At 36.2% G+C, this 19,263-nt stretch overlaps 1 protein-coding gene across 13 annotated transcripts in view; it reads left to right on the top strand.

The window, feature by feature from the left end:
- Positions 1–19,263, top strand: part of ATOSA (atos homolog A) — a 141,530-nt gene that overhangs the window by 70,339 nt on the left and 51,928 nt on the right. For 2 of the 13 annotated variants that reach the window (XM_082734717.1, XM_082734719.1), the window contains exon 1: positions 4,230–4,407. The exons of 8 other annotated variants lie outside the window; for them this stretch is intronic. In XM_082734717.1, coding sequence (XP_082590843.1) covers positions 4,371–4,407 — 37 coding nt within the window. In that variant the 5' untranslated portion in view covers positions 4,230–4,370. Of the gene's footprint in view, positions 1–4,222; positions 4,408–19,263 lie in introns of those variants that run through there. 3 more of the 13 variants (XR_014312808.1, XR_014312809.1, XM_082734724.1) reach the window with 3 other exon arrangements.

Below are 19,263 nucleotides of genomic sequence, written 5' to 3' on the forward strand. Positions count from 1 at the left end.
AGATGATATTCTATTTGTGTGGAACATTGCTGTTTTCAAAATAATTTTATCCTATCCTATTTGGTCTTAACAACAAACCAATGTTACCGGCAAAAAAGAAAAGAAAAAGGGATTCCTGACTTAGAAATGAGCAATATTTGGAGAAGTGCTTGAGATTATAAAGTTGATTAAAGGTGGAGTTTACACTAGAACCCAGATCTGTGGCTCCTGGTCCGTGTTCTTTTCCACTTCTTTTACTCTCTCCGGATTATGTATGTGATCTATGAATATGAAGTAGTTAAGTTTTGCAGATTGAATCTTCTGTGTCTTCACATAATGATCACTCTATTACTATGGCCTGGCTCCCTGTTTAGTAGTCAAATCCTGTTTTCCCATCCTGTGGTTACAGTATCCGTGACAGATTTGAGGTATGATGGAGCTGTAATAGTGCTTATTGAATGAATAATAAATGGAAAATGTTGAGATTTCTATAATTAAACTTTATTCTTATATGAGGCCATATTTGCCTTATGGAAATATATATAAGAACGGAGTTGTTAAGGGAAGGATAGCATTGGTTAAGCGCATGCATGTTAGATTCAGGAAGACCAAAACTTGAATCCTGGCTTTTCCCATTTGGTTCTACTCTACTTGGTCAAGTAACAAGCCAGTTTCCTCATCTTTGGGAATGGTAACTGCTACAGGGGCAGAGGACATAGGTATATAAAGAGACTGACACCGGGCCTGGGCCATGGGCCTACCTACATAGAAGCTAGTATATCATTACCTGTTAAGGGTTCTTTCTTTTTTTATTTTCTTCCCTTTTCTAGTAGCAGTGTATCTTTTTGTTTAGAAAGTACCCAGATTAGCATGGTTATCTCTAAAGTATCTTAAAAGTAGATAGTTTCCAATTATTTCTGCTAATGGAGGGCACAGCTGATCTGAAACAGTTGATATTTGAGACTTTTTCATTTTATATTTAGAATATGTGGTTTAAAAAAACTCATGGAAGAGTTCCTTTTTAAATTATTTCCTTAGAGGGGATAATATAAGTAATGTATATCTCTTGAGCTGTCCATTTGGAGAGCACAATTTTGACCATACTATGTGAGTTGTAGGGGGAAAAGGGGCTTTTCATGGTTGGAGATTGAGAATTGAGAACCTGGGGCTAACATTTAGTATAGAATTTCATATTATTCAGATTTTAACTTGTAGGCTGTTGAGACCTACAGAGTAGATAACGTGCCATTCTTTTATAGCATACCCATTTATAGTTTTGTGTACCAAGATAAAAGCAGGGAAAAGCAAGCATTCTTCAGAATTAAGTAAAGTGCCATTATGAAATTTTTTGGAAAACTGGCAGCACAGAAGAAACATTTCACTTAATCTCTTTGTTGGATTTTACTTTTTAAGGTGGCATGTCTCGTGTGCATTTTATTCATTTATAGTTACATGTTCCTGACTAAATTTAATTTTTTTAAGGGGGGCACAGAGAGAGAGGGAAAGAATCTTAACCGAGTTCCACACTCAACACAGGGCCCCATGCAAAGCTCAATCTCATGACCCTGAGATCATGACCTGAGCTGAAATCAATATTTGGTCACTTACTGGCTGATCCACCCAGGTCCTCCTGGCTAAATTTAGTTTTTATAAGTTCTCTTTGTTTGTTAATCATTATAGATAGAGGCTATCATTAGCCTTTAATTTAAAAGTTTGAGAATTATAACTGAAAGGAAATATTCCAAAATAATTCAGGGATTATATATTGTTTTTCTTTTTTGACAGTAGAAGAGATTAATTTTGAATTATAAACTTATTCATCAAAAAATTTAAAAATTTTTAGTTCCTTTCACTTCTAGGTGTATGACTTGAGTAAATGAAATTTTAGAGCTGATTTTCTTATTTGAACAGTGCAGATAATGCTACTTGTTCTGTTTGCCTCCCATAATTGTGAAATTAAATTAATTATTATTTGGGACATAAATCAGGCATGGTGCTAGGTTAGCAATAATGTAGACAAAACTAATACTTCTCTTTTTTTTTTTTTTTTTTAAGATTTTATTTATTTATTTATTTATTTGACAGAGAGAGAGAGATCACAAGTAGGCAGAGAGGCAAGCAGAGAGAGTGAGGAGGAAGCAGGCTCCCTGCTGAGCAGAGAGCCCAATGAGGGGCTCGATCCCAGGACCCTGAGATCATGACCTGAGCCGAAGGCAGCGGCTTAACCCACTGAGCCACTCAGGGGCCCAAATCTAGTACTTCTCTTTAAAGCACTTACAGGTGGTAGAGGAGAATGTCATTCAACCAAATTGTTTGCATTGATGTCATTCAATGCAAATAATTATTTAAACCTCTATGAACTAAGTCCTGAGCAGGAGGTATAGGGGGACTAAGATGACTCTTGGATCAGGGAAAGCTGCCCTGGGGAAGAGGAATTTAAGCTGAGACTTATCAACTGAGGGCATTGTGGGAGTCTGCTCCAGTAGAAGAGGAATAAATATTATTTGCAAAAACTCCAAAGTTTTGAAGAAGCTTAGGATCCTTAGTAACTAAAAGTCCAGTCTGGCTGACAGCACCTTTTAGCCTTCACAGGAGCCATGTGAGTTGATGCCATTTTACAGATAAGAAAACCAAGGCTCAGAGGAGTTTAGTAAATTGTATAGGGTCTTTTTGTTTGTAAATGGCAGTTTCAGGTTTTGAACCGAGGTTGGTTGGCCTGACTCCAAACTAAATGTTCTAGTATGCCCTTCTTTCTCTGAGCCACTTACCTCACGGGCTTCTTGTGCTCCCAAATACATCTTCCCTCTTGTTATTTCTCAGAGGGCTTAGCAGCTCTCCCTCTGGTTAATTTTGGGGCCAGTCATCAGGTTCTTTCTTTACACTAAGGTGATAATGATGTTTAACTCTTACAGGTTCTGTGCTTTGTACTCTTACTTTTGTATATTGTAAACTCCAGGGATCCTAGAAGCTTTTTCAGGGGCAGGAATCTTATGGACTCGGGGGCTGATTTGAAACTGCAGTGTTGTTTGTGGCCTCTCATTTAAAAATAGCCTCATGTTGCTCATGGGGTGCCTAAATAGAGCCAACATTTCCATCAGCCTCTGCTCCCTACCCCCAAGACACTCCAGATAAACAAAGATCTGAGTAATAAACAGTGTGCTGCTCCTGTAGCCTCTGCCTACTCCCACAAACCTCGGTTGTATAGAAATCCTAAAGCCGCTGCTAATAATGCATTTTATTGGAAAAATGTAAATATAAAGAGCTTAATTGCCATAAAAGTTTAAAAAACACTATCCTAGTTTATGTGATATTCAGGGGAAATATTTCCTAAAAGGGAATTTTTCTGATTCTTCATATCTGTATATTCTCACCCCTGGCATTAACTCCCCCAAAACATCTTTGTAAGTTTGGGAGGGATTTTTGTTCTTCTTTAAGCTTCAGAGATAGTGTAGACTGGTACATTGAAGTCCAGTACTTGAAACCTGAAGAAAATCTCCTTTTGAGTTCAACAGCTGCAGATAATTTTATGGTAAAGAGAATAGATGAACTCAGGCTAAACATTGTTGTTTAATGTAAAAAGAGACATTTTAAAGCAAATACCTAGCTAAACCTTTATTGTTGTAAGTTTGCTAAGAAACTATTTTCCCTTTTTAGGTCTTTTTCTAATCTGTTAACATCAATTTTTCTTATCCTTTAAAAGGCATTGTATTAATTTGAGGGGGGCTATTTTATGCCCTAACCCATTTTAACGAACAGATTGTGCTTTTCTAGGAATTGTGAAGTTTGTTATAAAGTAATTCTTTGTTCTAGAAGATGGAGGTTGATATTCAATTCTAATTGCTTTAAATTTTTAGATTTTTATGTTTCCAGATGGTTTATCTTGGTAGAACCTGATTTACTGGAAATGTGAAATAATAAAATGATTCCCTCCACCACCCCCTTTGTCCTGCTTCCTGTGAAATACTGAAATAAAGGTTTGCCTTATGAATTTCTCTCTTTTAAAAAAACATCCAGAGGCACACTTTTTAGGGGCTCAATGCTAGAATACTTTTGTCATGATCGTTCTGCCGTTCTTTCAAGTTGCCTAAACACAGCTGAGTTGGTAAGAAGAGCAAAGACAACATGATAATGCTGCCAAGTAGACAGGAAGCCGTAGTGGACCTAGCAAGCAGGGGCGGCTGAGCACACCCTCGTCCAATCAGCTGTGAGTGCTGTTGCTATGTGCGCTCTTACTCTGCTGCCTTTGTGGAAAACCTTACACAGAGGGAAGTGGAATCAGCACCCACCGCTGAACATTTGTTTTAACCACTGCAGACATCTGGATCCCTCAGTTACTGACTGTGTAGCTATTGACAGCCAGAAGGCAACTTCTTTTATACAAGGATTCCAGTATGGTTTTCAGTGGAAACAAAGGGCTTCACAGAGAAGGTGTGTAATGAAGTGTTTTTAACGGCTTTATTTTTAAACTTCCAATTTTCTTTAGCTATTTAGCAGTTGCGGTATTTGCTTTGCATAGATTTTTTAATAAATAGGTCTAGAAAAATGATCTCACTTTGAAAAACCTTGAGCTGAGGGAATTTTCTTTAGCTTCATATTTTCTTTGAATAGCCTTGCTTAAAAGATTATTAAAATGCTGATCTGAACAATGAGTAAGAAGAAAAGAAACCAAAATACAATGCGCTCACTTTAACAGGGGGAAAATGTGATAAAAATGGGACTACGGGGAAGAGAATTGGGGTTAGCCAGAAGCATAAACTGTACTTGGGAGCAGGCGGTGTTTTTTTTTTTAAATAAAAGCTGTTAAGAATAAGCTGTATTTAAAAGATGTTACGTATTTTTAACTGAATTCATTGTTTCTGAATTTGACAGATTGTCAGAATTTAGCTTAGTGAGAATTGTGGCATAGTTTAGGAAATTGATGTGCTATCTTTTTATAAAGGATTTCTGAAGATGCTGCCGCAAATTGTACAATCTTATAATTATTTTGATCTGTTGACTAGTTCTGTGCAGTTCAGATAAAAGATGGTAGTATAATCCAGCCTCAAAGTCATTGTTGTGCTCTGCTCTGTTAAAAGTCCAAATGGAAAGTGGAAAAATAAAGGATGTTAAAGACAACATACCACAAATGGTTAAGATAGTATTATAAATTTAGAGGAAGCCTCTAAAATGTAATAATTCTGTATCTGTCTTAATACTGCAAATATAGTAAAATCTTATTAAATTAAACCTTACTAATTAAATATTTGTAATAATTGAACAGAATATGGGTTACGATTTTGTTTTATGAGACCTGGAAAAACCAGTTTATCCAACTGATTGAAAGTGCGAAAGTTTTAAAATATCTTAAAAGTTTTCTACATATTCTCACAGAGAGTTGACATAGTCGGTTTAGCTAATGATTCTTTTAAATTAATTAAAGCAGAACAGAAGACTAATAGCATATTGCCCATTTATGAACAATTTTCTGTGGCTTATTCATTTTCACCTGGCTGTGTAACTGGCTCCTTTTTAATTCACTCAGTGATTTATGTTTAATGAATAAAATGAATATAATATAAATTTAAAATTGATATTAGAGCTTTATATCTTATCTCTTTCAAGAAGTATTCGTCATTGGGGCACCTGGGTGGCTCAGTTGGTAAAGCAACTGCATTCAGCTCAGGTCATGGAGTCCCGGGATTGAGTCCTACATTGGGCTCCCAGCTTCATGGGCAGTCTGCTTCTCCCTCTGACCTTCTCCCCTCTCATGCTCTCTCTCACTGTCTCTCTCTCAAATAAATAAATAAAATCTTAAGAAAAAAATAATTCAAGAAGTTCCTGTCATTAAGTAGGCTTAGCAGTCAGTGGTTAAGTAGGCTTAGCACTCAGTGGTAGCATAATTTGATAAGTGAGAAGAGATATTTCTTTTCTTTGGAAAGAACTCAAAATATATCTCATGCTTTGGTGCCCATCACTGATTATTTTTAATGATACATATGTTTGTGTTAATGATACATATGTTAAAGCCTTCAAAAAATAGTCAAGTTTATAAATTGTCCCTAAACATTAAAGTGTTTCATATGAACCTGCATGTTATATTTCTTAGTTTTTTCAGTTTGTTGGATATACCCCAAAACTTGAACTTGACAGGAGTTATCATAAAAATTGTAGCATAATAGGGGCACCTAGCTGCCTTGGTTGGAAGAGCAAGCAACTGTTGATCTCAGGATTGTGAGTTCAAGCCCCACATTGGATGTAGAGATTACTTAAATAAAAACTTCAGAAAAATTATAGCAAAATAAAGAAATCTATTATATTTTTTGGACTTGATATCCTCCAGTATAAAGCACTCGTGTACAAAAGAAGATCTGTGAGGGGCCATGGGTTTGGAGGCAGAGGATGATAGGAGAATCCAAGTTCATTAAATATAACTACCCACAGAGAAGTTATTTTAGTCATTTCCATTATCTTGAGCTATCATTCTCATCAATCACTATTCTTATTTTTTACAATAGAACCACAAAAACCAAGTTGTGCTTGATTTGATTTGCTACTTTTCCGTCTTGTTTCATCTTCTTGAGAATTAATAGACTTTCCAAGAGCAGGCTGGCTTCATTCGTATGCTGGAAAAGATAAAGGAACATAATAGTGGCAAGAAAGTGGAGTCTACTGCTGTGTTACACAAAAGCTTTGCCATTGCGAGGCAGGAGGAGTAGTCTTGGCAGAATCTCAGATTTTATTCTGGGCTCAGTAACTAAAAGATGTATTTTATACTGGAACATCTGAAAGTTCCTGTCCAGTATCAAAACCTCAAGATAATAAGTGATGTTTATAGTCTGGTCACATATAATAATATTGATAGCATAGTTCAACTTTCAAATTAATCTATTAGTAGATAGCAAAATTTTTATTGTCTTATTCTATGTCAAATCTTTAAATTGGCTATACTTTTATGAAGTAGAAAAATAGTTCAGTTCTTGAAAATAGTGATTTCTGTTTTGTCTTGGCCACTTACTAATATTTATCAGAGGCAATGATTGATATAACTGATTTTAAGTAATGTTGTTTCTCTTTATTTTGAAATCACCAGGCAATAATATGTAACGTCTTATATGCAATTCTAAAGATTCTGTAACTTAAAACCTCAGTAAGGGGTGACAACTTGAATTTTTCTTTTTCTCTCCAGGTCTCCTGTAATCATTCCTACTTCAAATATTATCCCAAATGTTTGATTCCTGTATATGTGCTTAAATGCTTTATGATACAATGTTGTTATTGTTTTTTTCCTGTTTCTTTGGTTTTTTTTGGGGGGGGGGGGTGGCTCTCCCTCTTCCTTGAAGAAGTTCCATTACTTATTCGTATTCTGAATCCCAAAATGATTTGACTGTCATAGCTGAGCAGGGAAGTTTAGTCTTCACAACTTTCTTTCAGGCGTTTTCATTTAGCTACATACTGTTGCATACACTGTATTGCTTGGAAGACTAGTAAATCTTACTATTTTTTTAAAATCTTCAGATGTTGCTATATCTAAAAACAAAAACCCAGGTTTTAAAAATGTAGTCAATGCAGTATTGCTTGAATCTGATTATATAATCCTTAGTGATAAGGCTAAAAGTGGTAGCATGATGGCCATTATTTGAGAAACTAGAAATATCTTCTTGTCTCTTTGCTGTTCTTCTCAATTTTATTCATTCAAAGACTTCTGAACATCAAAGGATTTGAATTAGAAGCTTTATGATAAACACATAGACATTATAAATTATAGGAAGTAGTCAAGATGGAGTAGGATATAAAGCTCATAGATAGTTGGGCTTCAGATTGTGCCCTTAGCTTCTTGTCACCCTGAATAGGAGAGGGAAAGCCAATCAGCTGTATATATATTTCTGTTATTTAACATGACATTGCTAATTATTGGCCATTAAAATCTAAATCGATTTCTGTTTTCTTAATATTTTGAGATTTTGGTGGGGCGTTCAGATTTGGGGTAGCTTATCTATTCTGTATGGTTTTTTTCTTAAGGATTTTATTTATTATTTGAGGGAGAGAAAGAGAACAGGGGAAGTAGCAGAGGGAGAAGGACAACTAGACTCCACACTGAGCACAGAGCCAGCGCAGATCTCTCTTCCACAGCCCCAAGATCATGACCTAAGCCAAATCAAGAGTCACATACTTAACCAACTGAGCCACCCAGGCACCCCTGATTTATTTATTTATTTATTTTTTTTTTAGCAATATTGGGCACAATTTCACCTCTTTGAACAGTAGTTTCCCAGTCAATATAAGAAGACCATAGGGTAGGGACGCCTGGGTGGCTCAGTTGGTTAAGCGGCTGCCTTCGGCTCAGGTCATGATCCTGGTGTCCTGGGATCAAGTCCCACATCGGGCTCCTTGCTCGGCAGGGAGCATGCCTCTCCCTCTGTCTCTGCCTGCCATTCTGTCTGCCTGTGCTTGCTCTCTCTCCCTCTCTCTCTGACAAATAAATAAATAAAATCTTTAAAAAAAAAAAAGAAGACCATAGGGTAATTGTGGAAATTAAATGAAATAGTTTAAGAAAAACTACTTAGGTTAGTGGCACTGAGTTAACAATCAATAAAATGAAATTTTTATAATAAACCCATTAAAATTTTTCTACATTTTGGAATTATGAGGATTTTAAGTGTAGTTTTTTAGACTTTTCCCCTGATCTTCACATATGTTGATATAATTTTAGTTTTCTCAGTTTTCTAATACTTCGTGATCTAGAGAGTCATGGAAATAACGGGATTTGGGCAGAAGAAAAGGCAGAGGGTTCATAGAGAAGTACATTTCTGAGTTTCTGGATAAAGAGAGTATCAAGAATAGTAAGGAAATAATGGGTAATATAGAAAGGTAAATAAGGGAAGGCAGAAAAAATATTGTTCGATGTAATATTATCTTCGGGGTGTGTGTGTGTGTGCGTGTGCGTGCACGTACACACAAGTAGCACAGACGCTGAGCTGACTAACTAGAGTTGCTGAATCCACTAGGGACTGGTTTCCTAGGAAGTAACTTTTTTCTGATTTTTCTTTTGAGTCCCTCAGCTAGGATTAAGGTAAGGGTGACCTGGTATTTGACACCCTATTAATGACAAGGGACAAGCCAGATGCCTGAGAGCCAAAAATTAAATATCATCACATACATTGGGGCGCCTGGGTGGCTCAGTGGGTTAAGCCTCTGCCTTCGGCTCAGGTCATGATCTCAGAGTCCTGGGATCGAGTCCTGCATCGGGCTCTCTGCTTGGCAGGGAATCTGCTTCTTCCTCTCTCTCTGCCTGCCTCTCTGCCTACTTGTGTTATTTCTCTGTCAAATAAATAAATAAATGTCATCCATACATGATGAATGTAACTGTGTTGAAATATAAAAACTTATATTTTTTATAAGAGAGAAAAAGTTATTGATGCAGGACTAAATTTTGAAAACTCAAACTTCCAAGCCAAAATGTTCAGAAAATGCTCTTCAGTCATTTTAATAAGTGCACAAAATTTCAACTGACTGCAGACTTTTCATTACTTTGAGTGGTCATAATTTAACATTCTTTTAGGAGAGAGGTATAATTTGAGTTCCCATCCTGTTTTCCATATTTTCATCAAGTGCTAAAATTTTGTGATTCCTACATAAACTTCTGTTATGTAGCTCTCCAACTTGCTGATGATACAGTTTAGCTTGTTGAGAATTAAGGAACAAACAGGTGTAAAGAAACGACCATCTTTTCCAAGTGTATTCCATTTTATCACTGTTAATATGTTCCTTAGTACTACCAAACTAGTTAGCTTCTGCTTTGGGTCCAGAGACTTTTTTGCAACTGACAAAAAAGATAGGTGGAGAACCATTTCAGAAATAAATATCCTGGTTTTATCTGATTGCATTGCATTGATGTACTTGCGGAGGAGGTGGTGGAATGGGGGAAACATACTTCCCTAATCACTTTTCCTTAAAAAAAAAAAAAAAAAAAAAAAAATTCCACACAGACAAAGAACAAAAAGAGATTGCTCTATGCCAGTATTTTTCAGTTTGGAGTATTCTAGGAAAAAAACCCACATCTATGCTTATACACACCTGATTTGTGGAAAATATCCAGAGGTTCATAAATTCTCTTAGGTTGTAAAAATTATTGAACATGTCTTGGTTTTAGACATTGGATAAAAACATTAATTTTAGAAATTGTTTTGTTTTTTTAGCACAGGGTGGTTTTGAGAGACAGTACTTTGTTTCCTCTCTGACGCTGTTTTCTCAGTTTTTCCCCCCTCATGATTCTTTCTGATGTGTGGAGTGATAATACTATATAATCAGGAATATTCCCACAAAGTACAACGAAGAGGAAAATATTTGCTACTTGAGCATTTTTCAGGCTCTAAAACAGTGATGAATTAGGCCTAATGGTTTATGCAGAACATAGAAAATTTATATAGGGTTAGTGCAGGTAAGAACAAATGGATAAAATCTATGTAGCTCTGTGCCGTGATGTGGTATGGCTTAAAGCACAGTTCCGGCAGCCTGAACTTGAAGGAAGCAAGACAAATGGAAATTTCCGCAATAATGCTGATTAGTTTTAATTCTTACATTTTAAATCTTAAGTCCTCTGAGAGCTTCCTCTGATTTCCAAGATTGAGTTTCTTCCTGAACATATGCTCATCTACCCCTGTAGATCATTTATCACATCACCATGAATTAAATGTACCTGTAGCATCCTCATCAGACTGTCCTCTACTTAAAGGCAGCACAGTAGCTTGAGCTCCACATTGCCTTTGGGAGAAGAAGTAGATTTCACTGATGTTTTATATTGGTAGAAACTTCTTTTTTTCAACTCTTATCTTCTAAACTGTTTTCAAAATTACTTAAAATATAGCTTTCTTTTCTAGAGTTTAAGCTGCCCCCAATTTATCATGTAAGCAGCCAGTAGATTGTTATGATGAATTCGGTCTATAAATCCCTGAAAAAAAAAGGCAAAATTCCGATAATCACTAGAGAAATTAGAACTCAAAAGGCTCTCTGTCTCTTATTTTTGACAGTTTAAATGTTTTTGCTCTAGGCTAGAGATTTAGTGATTACCTAACCCAGTTTCATTGTTTTAAAAACAAATATTTCCTTGTTCATTTAAGAGAATTATATTGAGGCACCTGCCTAACTCAGTAGGTAGAGTAACCCTTGATCTCAGGGTCATGAGTTTGAGCCCCATGTTGGGTGTAGAGTTTACTTAAAAATGTTTACTTTAAAAATTTTAAAAAGATTTATATTGATAAAGGTCATTAAAAACAAAAACAACAAAACTTTTTCAGTACAAAAGAGGGCAGAGACTAGGTCCTTGTTGACTAAATTAAGACCCGCTGTAGGAAGCAAAGAAAGTTGAGATTCTAAATAGGTTTAGGACAGTGTGTCAGCTGATACATTTGTAGAATTTTATTTCCAATTTTGACTTTTCAAATTTGAAAACAAAACAAAACAAAACAATACTAGTTGGCAGTTAAAATATTAAACCCAGGCAAAGAACAAAATTATTATCTGAAAAGGGTAATAGCAAACTTTTACCACTTTAATCAGAAATAAGCTGAAATAACAAGAAAACAAGATCTAATGGAACATTGATCATTCATTATTTCCAAACGTGTTCTAGTGCTTGTTCATGCCAAGCAGCTAGGCTGGGCAACAGGACCAACTTGTTCTTGTGGAGCTTGATGGGTTAGAGGAGAGATGCAAATAATGATTTAATTTTGTTTGTGTTAAGTTTTAGGAAGGGAAAGCATAAGGTGCAATGAACTCTTGAAAAAAGAATAAAAAGCCCTGGGAGGGTATAATGGGATCAAATGAGATGGATAAGCCCCAATGATGAATTATGTGTTTAAACTGAAATAGAGGTAATCTCATTATTTTATGTCTCATTTATTTATTTAAAGGTTTATTTATTTATTTTGTCGGGGAGAACAGGAGGGGTAGAGGGAGGAGGAGAGAACCTTGAAGAGGACTCCCTGCTGAATACCCATCCTGACCTGGGGATTGATCCCAGGACCCTAAGATTATGACCTGAGCTGAAATCAAGAGTGGCATGCTTAGCCAACTGAGCCACTCAGCCACCCTTCTTTTCTTTTTTTATTCCAATAAAATTAACAGTGTTACATTAGTTTCAAGTGTACAATAGGGTGATTAAACACTGTACATTACTCAGAGCTCATCCTAATAAGCCGTCCATCTCTTTTGCCCATCTCCCCATCCTGTGCCCTAAATTTTTATCTGTAGAACTTTCTGTTTAAGTGGGGCTTGAATTTATGACCCTGAGTTGAATGCTCTGCCAGCTCAGCCAGCAAGGCACCTCTAATCTGTAGAACTTTGATCAAGTGGTAAGGTTACATTTTTAACTCCATATGAGTAGAAATTATGTTAGAAAATGCAATGGGGGGGGAGAATGTACAGAGAAAAATCCCATGCACAAGAGCAACAAACAAATCTAATCTTGGATGAACACAATAGAAATATTTAAGACCTTTATGAAGAAAATTTTAGAAGTCTGCCAAAGGATATTTTAAAAGCATTACATAAGTGGTGAGATTTTGATCTTTAATAGGCAGTTTTCTAAAAGTTAAGGTGATTTTTTGAGTCACTGGTTATAATTTGGGAGAATTATTGATAATTACTGAGATATCTGAAGACCAGAAAAGCAGTAGGAATGTTAGGAGAGTTGTAGTGCTCTCCTGATGCACAAACAGATAAACAGATGCATTACCTCTTTACTGCAAGGTTTTTCTATGGCATGGCTTTAAGAATATTGGCATTGCTGGAGACGAGGATTAAAACGACTGAGTAGGGCTATGAGGCCTGCCAGGAGGGGACCGCTGGAAACAGGAGGAATTCTAAGTATAATTCATTGGAATGCAGAGGGTGGGATATCTTGAGGTGGCTTTAGGAGAGAATGAGTAGATCAGTTTGGTCAGAGCATTGGATACATAAAGGCAGTAATGAGAGAAGTGAACAAAGTAGATAGAGTTCTTTTTCAGCTCATCTCTCATTACTCTCTTTTATGTATCTGATGTACCAGCTAAACTAGGAATGGTGAGGGATCAGGTATAGGAGGTTGTTAAGAGAAATCAAACCTTATCACTGATGCTTTATTGGGGACAAAGGAAAAAGGGGGAGGCATATATGATTCTAAGTTTGAAAGTCAAAAAATGCAAAAATAGCTGGACTTGGGGTAAGTTTTGTACTCTCACCAGCAACCCTATGACTGATTTTAGTTTGTGGTTGACTAGATGTAGCAGGGTCAGTGCTTATGGCCAAAGTGGGACTAGTTGTAAATGGGATAGTATTTTTTAACTCCAAAAATTGGCACAAGTAGAGTCAGGTACTGTTTAAATTGGGAGGGGACAACTATTTCAGATACCTTCATTTTATAAGTCAGTTTGTTGAGGGTCACAGAGTTTAATTGACCTTTCCCAAGGTCTTGGGGCTAGTTTATTACAAAGCCAAAATTAGAATCCGGTCTTCTGGCTTCTAGTACATGGATTTTTCTTTTTTTTTTTTCATTAGATTTTTGTTTTATTGAGAGATCTGTGAATTTCAAGATCTTTTATAAATATAAATGTTATTAAGGTCTCTTATTTAGATATCAAAATTTAGGAAAAAGATCTAAGTGAAATGTGGAGTGAAAGCTGAGTAGTAAATTTATTTTCTAACCAGATGATTTTGGAAAAATACAACAAAAAATTGCTTGATCATAATAGTTATGTTCAGTTGACTATAGTTCTAATTGTGTGTGAATTGGCTGAACTAAAACCAGTTTAATCTGGTTCTAGGAAGTATTCTATACTTGTCTGACTAAAGTTGACAATAATGACCACAGAGTCATCCAATAAAACATTAATTAAAAGTATTACACTAGCATTAAATCCTACTGCTTGATTATTATCTTTATCAAAGAATAGTGCCTTTGGCAGAGTTAACCATTTTATTTATTTATTTATTTTTTTTTTTTAAAGATTTTATTTATTTATTTGACAGAGAGAGATCACAAGTAGGCAGAGAGGCAGGCAGAGAGAGAGAGGAGGAAGCAGGCTCCCTGCTGAGCAGAGAGCCCGATGCGGGACTCGATCACAGGACTGTGAGATCATGACCTGAGCCGAAGGCAGCGGCTTAACCCACTGAGCCACCCAGGCGCCCCAAGAGTTAACCATTTTAAAGGGGGAAATAAGGCAATATGAAACTGCTTTGAGGAAAAAATTAAGAGTATTGTTTCAGTTCTCACCACTTTTATAGTGAGGTGATATCCTTACGATAGCCATTTACAATTAAACTGTAATTTTCCATTCTAAATTGATCTCCCCACATTTGCACAGAGGTTATTGAATGAATTTCACTTGCACAAATAAATGGTTACAAGGGTGGCATTGTCTGCCTGCTTCAACTGGTTGAATCACTAGAACTAGTGGGTATTCTTTCTTGGTGTTATTACATCATCTCATTTTTTTTTTTCGCTGGCAAACTATCATTCTCATAGACTTCTGGTCCTTTGCCCCCTTTTTAAGAATTGGCCTTTTTCCACTTTTGTGAAACATGATCTCTACCCTTCTCACCATTGCCCCCTCAAATGATAGATAAGCTTCTCAGACTGATTGAGGTAGATGCAGTGGAAAGGAAGGGGAAGGAACCCATTAGTTAGGCTCTTGGTTACTACTCACACAGACATTGAAGTCAGATAGCTTTCAGCTTACTACCTTGGTTCCCAAAGGCTTTCCTCAGTCTAACATTAGCTTTTCATTTGTCCATGGCAAAGATGTCAGCCCTTCTCAAGAGGGACTATCCTTTTCTGTGATCATGCTTTCCAATTTTGGGTTAATAAATGACTTTTTCTTTTCTGAAATGATGCTGAAAGTAAAAGATAAGTAATACTTTCTCTAACTTGCTCTTATTTAAGAAGTGAAATATTAAAAATTAGCAAGGTTTTAAAAAAACTGTTTATATTGTCATTGATACAGGTCATCTTTATACAAGTTTATACATTATTGAAAAAATTATAAATATAAAATTGTATATGTTGCTATTTAACTTGGACTTTATCATACATTTTCCTCTATAAGTTATTTTAATGGCTGTAGAATATTTTACCATGTTGACATCCCCCAAACCATTTTCCATTGGTAAATTTAAAAACGTTTTTTTTAAAGTTTGCTCTTTTTTTAAAAAAGATTTTATTTACTTGAAAGAGAGCACAGGATCAGGGGAGGGGCAGAGGGACAAGCAGACTGCCTGCTGCTTGGGGAGCCCCACACGAGGCTCCATCCTAGGACCTCGAGATCACAACCTGAGCCAAAGTAAGACACTCAACCGACTGAGCTACTCAGGTACCCCTAAACTTCCTACTATAGTAACTATAACATAGATTTTCTTTTCTTTTTTTCTTCTTCTTTTTTTTTTTTTTTAAGATTTTATTTACTCATTTGAGAGAGAGAGAGGCAGAGAGAGTACAAGCAGGGGGAGAAGCAGAGGGAGAGAAAGAAGCAGACTCCCCGCTGAGCTGGAAGCCCCATGTGGGGCTTGATCCCAGGACCTGGAGATCACGACCTGAGCCCAAGGCAGACGCTTAATGAACTGAGCCATCCAGGCACCCCTATAACATGGATTTTCAATATGATTTTAATTTTTATTCCTTTGTTTAAACCTACTCGAGAGAGAGTAAGCATTCTTCTCTGTGTTTATTCTTTTTATTTCACATTATGTGCCTTCTTTTTCTCTTTTCATTTAACTTTTGAAATAACAGTAGTTTAATTAAAATAGCATATAGAATAATGAATGCAGTAGAAACAAGGAAGACTTTGTCAACTATATATTATAAAAACATTTCCACTTCTATTTTTTCATTTCTTCAGGAATATTTAGGTTTTATACAATTTAATCCGGCATTCTTTTCCTTTGTGTGTATTTTTCTGTTTCCAGGCTGAGAAAATTCTCATTATTCTGTAGCTCAAATAAATACATACTGAATATTCTGCTAGTTTCCGTCTTAAAATTACAGGCATATCTTATGTTATTGTGCTTTACTTAATGAGCTTTGCAGATACTGTGTTTTTTACAGATTGAAAGTTTGTGGCAACCTTGCGGTGAGCAGTTCTCTTGGCACCATTTTTCCAAGCATTTACTCACTTCATCTCTACATCACATTTTCGTGATTCTTGAAGTATTTCAAACTTTTTCATTATTATCATTTGAATCGCCGCAGTCTCATGATAAAACTTTCATGAGGAGTTGCTTCTTCTTCTTTTTTTTTTTTTTTTAAGATTTTATTTATTTGACAGAGAGAGATCACAAGTAGGCAGAGAGGCAGGCAGAGAGAGAGATAGAGGGACGCAGGCTCCCTGCTGAGTAGAGAGCCCGATGTGGGACTCGATCCCAGGACCCTGAGATCATGACCTGAGCCGAAGGCAGCAGCTTAACCCACTGAGCCACCAAGGCGCCCGAGGAGTTGCTTCTTATGGATGAGCAAAGAAAGTAGTTTCTTGAGATGGAATCTGTTCTTGTTGAAGATTGTTGAAATGATGAAAGAGGATTTGTAATACAAAATAAACTTAGTCAATAAAGCAGCAGCAAGGTTAGAAAGGATTTGACTCCCATTTTGAAGGAAGTACTACTGTGGGTAAAATGTTATCAGAACCATGTGCTGAAAGAGTCAATTGTTGTGGCAGAGTTTACTGTCTTACTTTTTAAACAAATGGCCACAGCACCCCAGCTTCAACTACCACCCCAGTCAGTTGGTAGTCACCAATATCGAGGAAAGACCCTCCAACATCAAAAAGATCCCCTAAAAGCTCAGGGGATGGTTAGCATATTTTAGCAATAAAGTATTTTTTAAATTAAGGTATATACATTGCTTTTTTAGACGTAAAATTGTTGCATACTTAACAGACTACGGTATGGCGTAAAGATAACTTCTGAGAAGCCCAAAAGTTTAATTGACTATTGCAATATTTGCTTTATTGTGGTAGTCTGGAGGTGAACCTGCAATATCTCTGAGGTATGCCTGCATATTGTACATGTGGCTCTTTTTCAAGGTATTCATTTTGATGTATGATCTAATGTGCCATTTCTCACTGTATTTCAGAGATCACCTGTGTCAGAGGCATATAGAGATTTCTTGTTAAATATGTAAGCCACATGAGTCAGAATCTATGAAAATATACACAGGAGATGATACTTGTGTTAGGATCAGATTGCTGCTATAAGAAATTACCACACCTTTATGGCTTAAAACAACACAAATTTCTCCTTTCACAGTTCTGTAGTTTCAGAAGTTTAAAATGGGTCCAAAGTTCTGTGCTTCCTAGGGGACACACACCAAACTCTGTCTCCTTGACTTTTCAAGTTTCTAGAGGCCTCCCATAATCCTTGGCTCATGGTCCCTTCCTCCATCTTCAGAGCTAGCAGTGTAGATCTTCTCTCCTTTCTGATCTGCAGCATTATAAACATCTAAATTCAGATGGTAGACCTCTATTACATAGGTTTATTCAGCCGTGTTTCTAACAAAATACAGAATCTTCAGTTACATTTGAATTTCAGATAAATGACTTAATTTTTTTTTTAGATTTTATTTATTTATTTGACAGACAGAGATCACAAGTAGGCAGAGAGGCAGGCAGAGAAAGAGAGGGGAAGCAGGCTCCCTGCTGAGCAGAGAGCCCGATGTGGGGCTCAATTCCAGGACCCTGAGATCATGACCCAAGCTGAAGGCAGAGGCCTTAACCCACTGAGCCACCCAGGTGCCCCAAATGACTTAATTTTTTAATGTAATTACATTTTATACTGAAATTCAAATTTAACCAGCATCCTTTATTTTTATTTGCTCAATTGGAGAACCATAATCTTAAGAAGTAAATGACTCCCCATAATTCTGTCTCACAGCCCCTGAGTTAACTATAAAGAGCAGTTTGGTATATGTCTGAGGTATTTTTCTGTAGATCATTAAGATCGTTGTATAACTCTCCCAGTATTATGCATTTTTATATAGCAGTGTTCTACAACTTCTTTTTTCTTGATATATCTTAATAGCTTCTTATGTTCATTTCAGCAATATTTAAAAGTTTAACTACCACACTTAGTAGTATAATCTCTTAAAATTTTTTTTATTAGAAGGTAGTAAAATTGTGGAAAAGTAGACTTTTTAAAATACTACAATATTTTCAATGGTTTCAAATTATGATCAGATATAATGATGACATTTAGGATTAACCCATTTCTAGATCTTTAAGACATCACAGAGGACTTACCCAGGACATCTTTGTTTCAATTGTTAGCCAAAAAAAAGTTGAAGAAAAATTGGTAATAAGATCTGCAGTTGACTCAGCAGAGGCAGTGAGTGAGCACTAGGGAAGTACGTACTGAATGAAGTAGGACTAAGATACGTTGTTTCTGGAGATTTTCTGTATATTTTTGCTGCTGTCACATAATCTGTCTAGACTTTTTCTGATACTTCTTTAATGTTTCATCAGAGAAGTTGTGAAAATAATTGAGGTGAGCAACATGAAAGTATTTATGACTCAGAAATTACAGTATAAACAAAATGCTGTATTGACTTCAATGCAATTAAAATGATTCTAAAAATAGTAGACTTACAATATTAAAATCTGCATAAACTTGACATTGAGATTGACTTTAAGATGCAGGTGAAGAAAAAAATCACTAATGAACTGTCTCATCAGTGTCTCATCACATGTTCTATCATGATGGACTTGTCTCAATTTTAGGATCTCTGTCATATGTTTAGAAAGTACAAGACTTTGCTAACTTAAAGATAGTATCAGGGAGAGAGAGAGATTCAAGATTTATTATAAAAAGTTTAAAGCCTCTTCATTACATAATAGAGTTGATATTTGAATACATGTAGTTTCTCTTCTAAGACTCCCCACAAATGTTTAAGGAAAAAAAATATTATTTGAATCAGCCAACATGTTTTTTATTACAATGTAGAAAAATGAACCTGGTGCAATTTCCTTATTCCTCTAGCTCCAGTACAACCATAAAACTGAAACAGTTTTAAAAACTAAATGCAGGGACGCCTGGGTGGCTCAGTTGGTTAAGCAACTGCCTTCGGCTCAGGTCATGATCCCAGCATCCTGGGATCGAGTTCCACTTCGGGCTCCCTGCTCAGCGGGGAGCCTGCTTCTCCCTCTGCCTCTGCCTGCTATTCTATCTGCCTGTGCTCACTCTCTCTAACAAATAAATAAATAAAATCTTAAAAAAAAAAAAACAAACTAAATGCAAATAAAGCTGTAGAACCAGTAACTCTTTCTTTCTTCCTTCCTTCCTTCCTTT

Source organism: Mustela nivalis (genome assembly GCF_964662115.1).
Source record: "Mustela nivalis genome assembly, chromosome: 6".
Lineage (NCBI taxonomy): Eukaryota > Metazoa > Chordata > Mammalia > Carnivora > Mustelidae > Mustela > Mustela nivalis.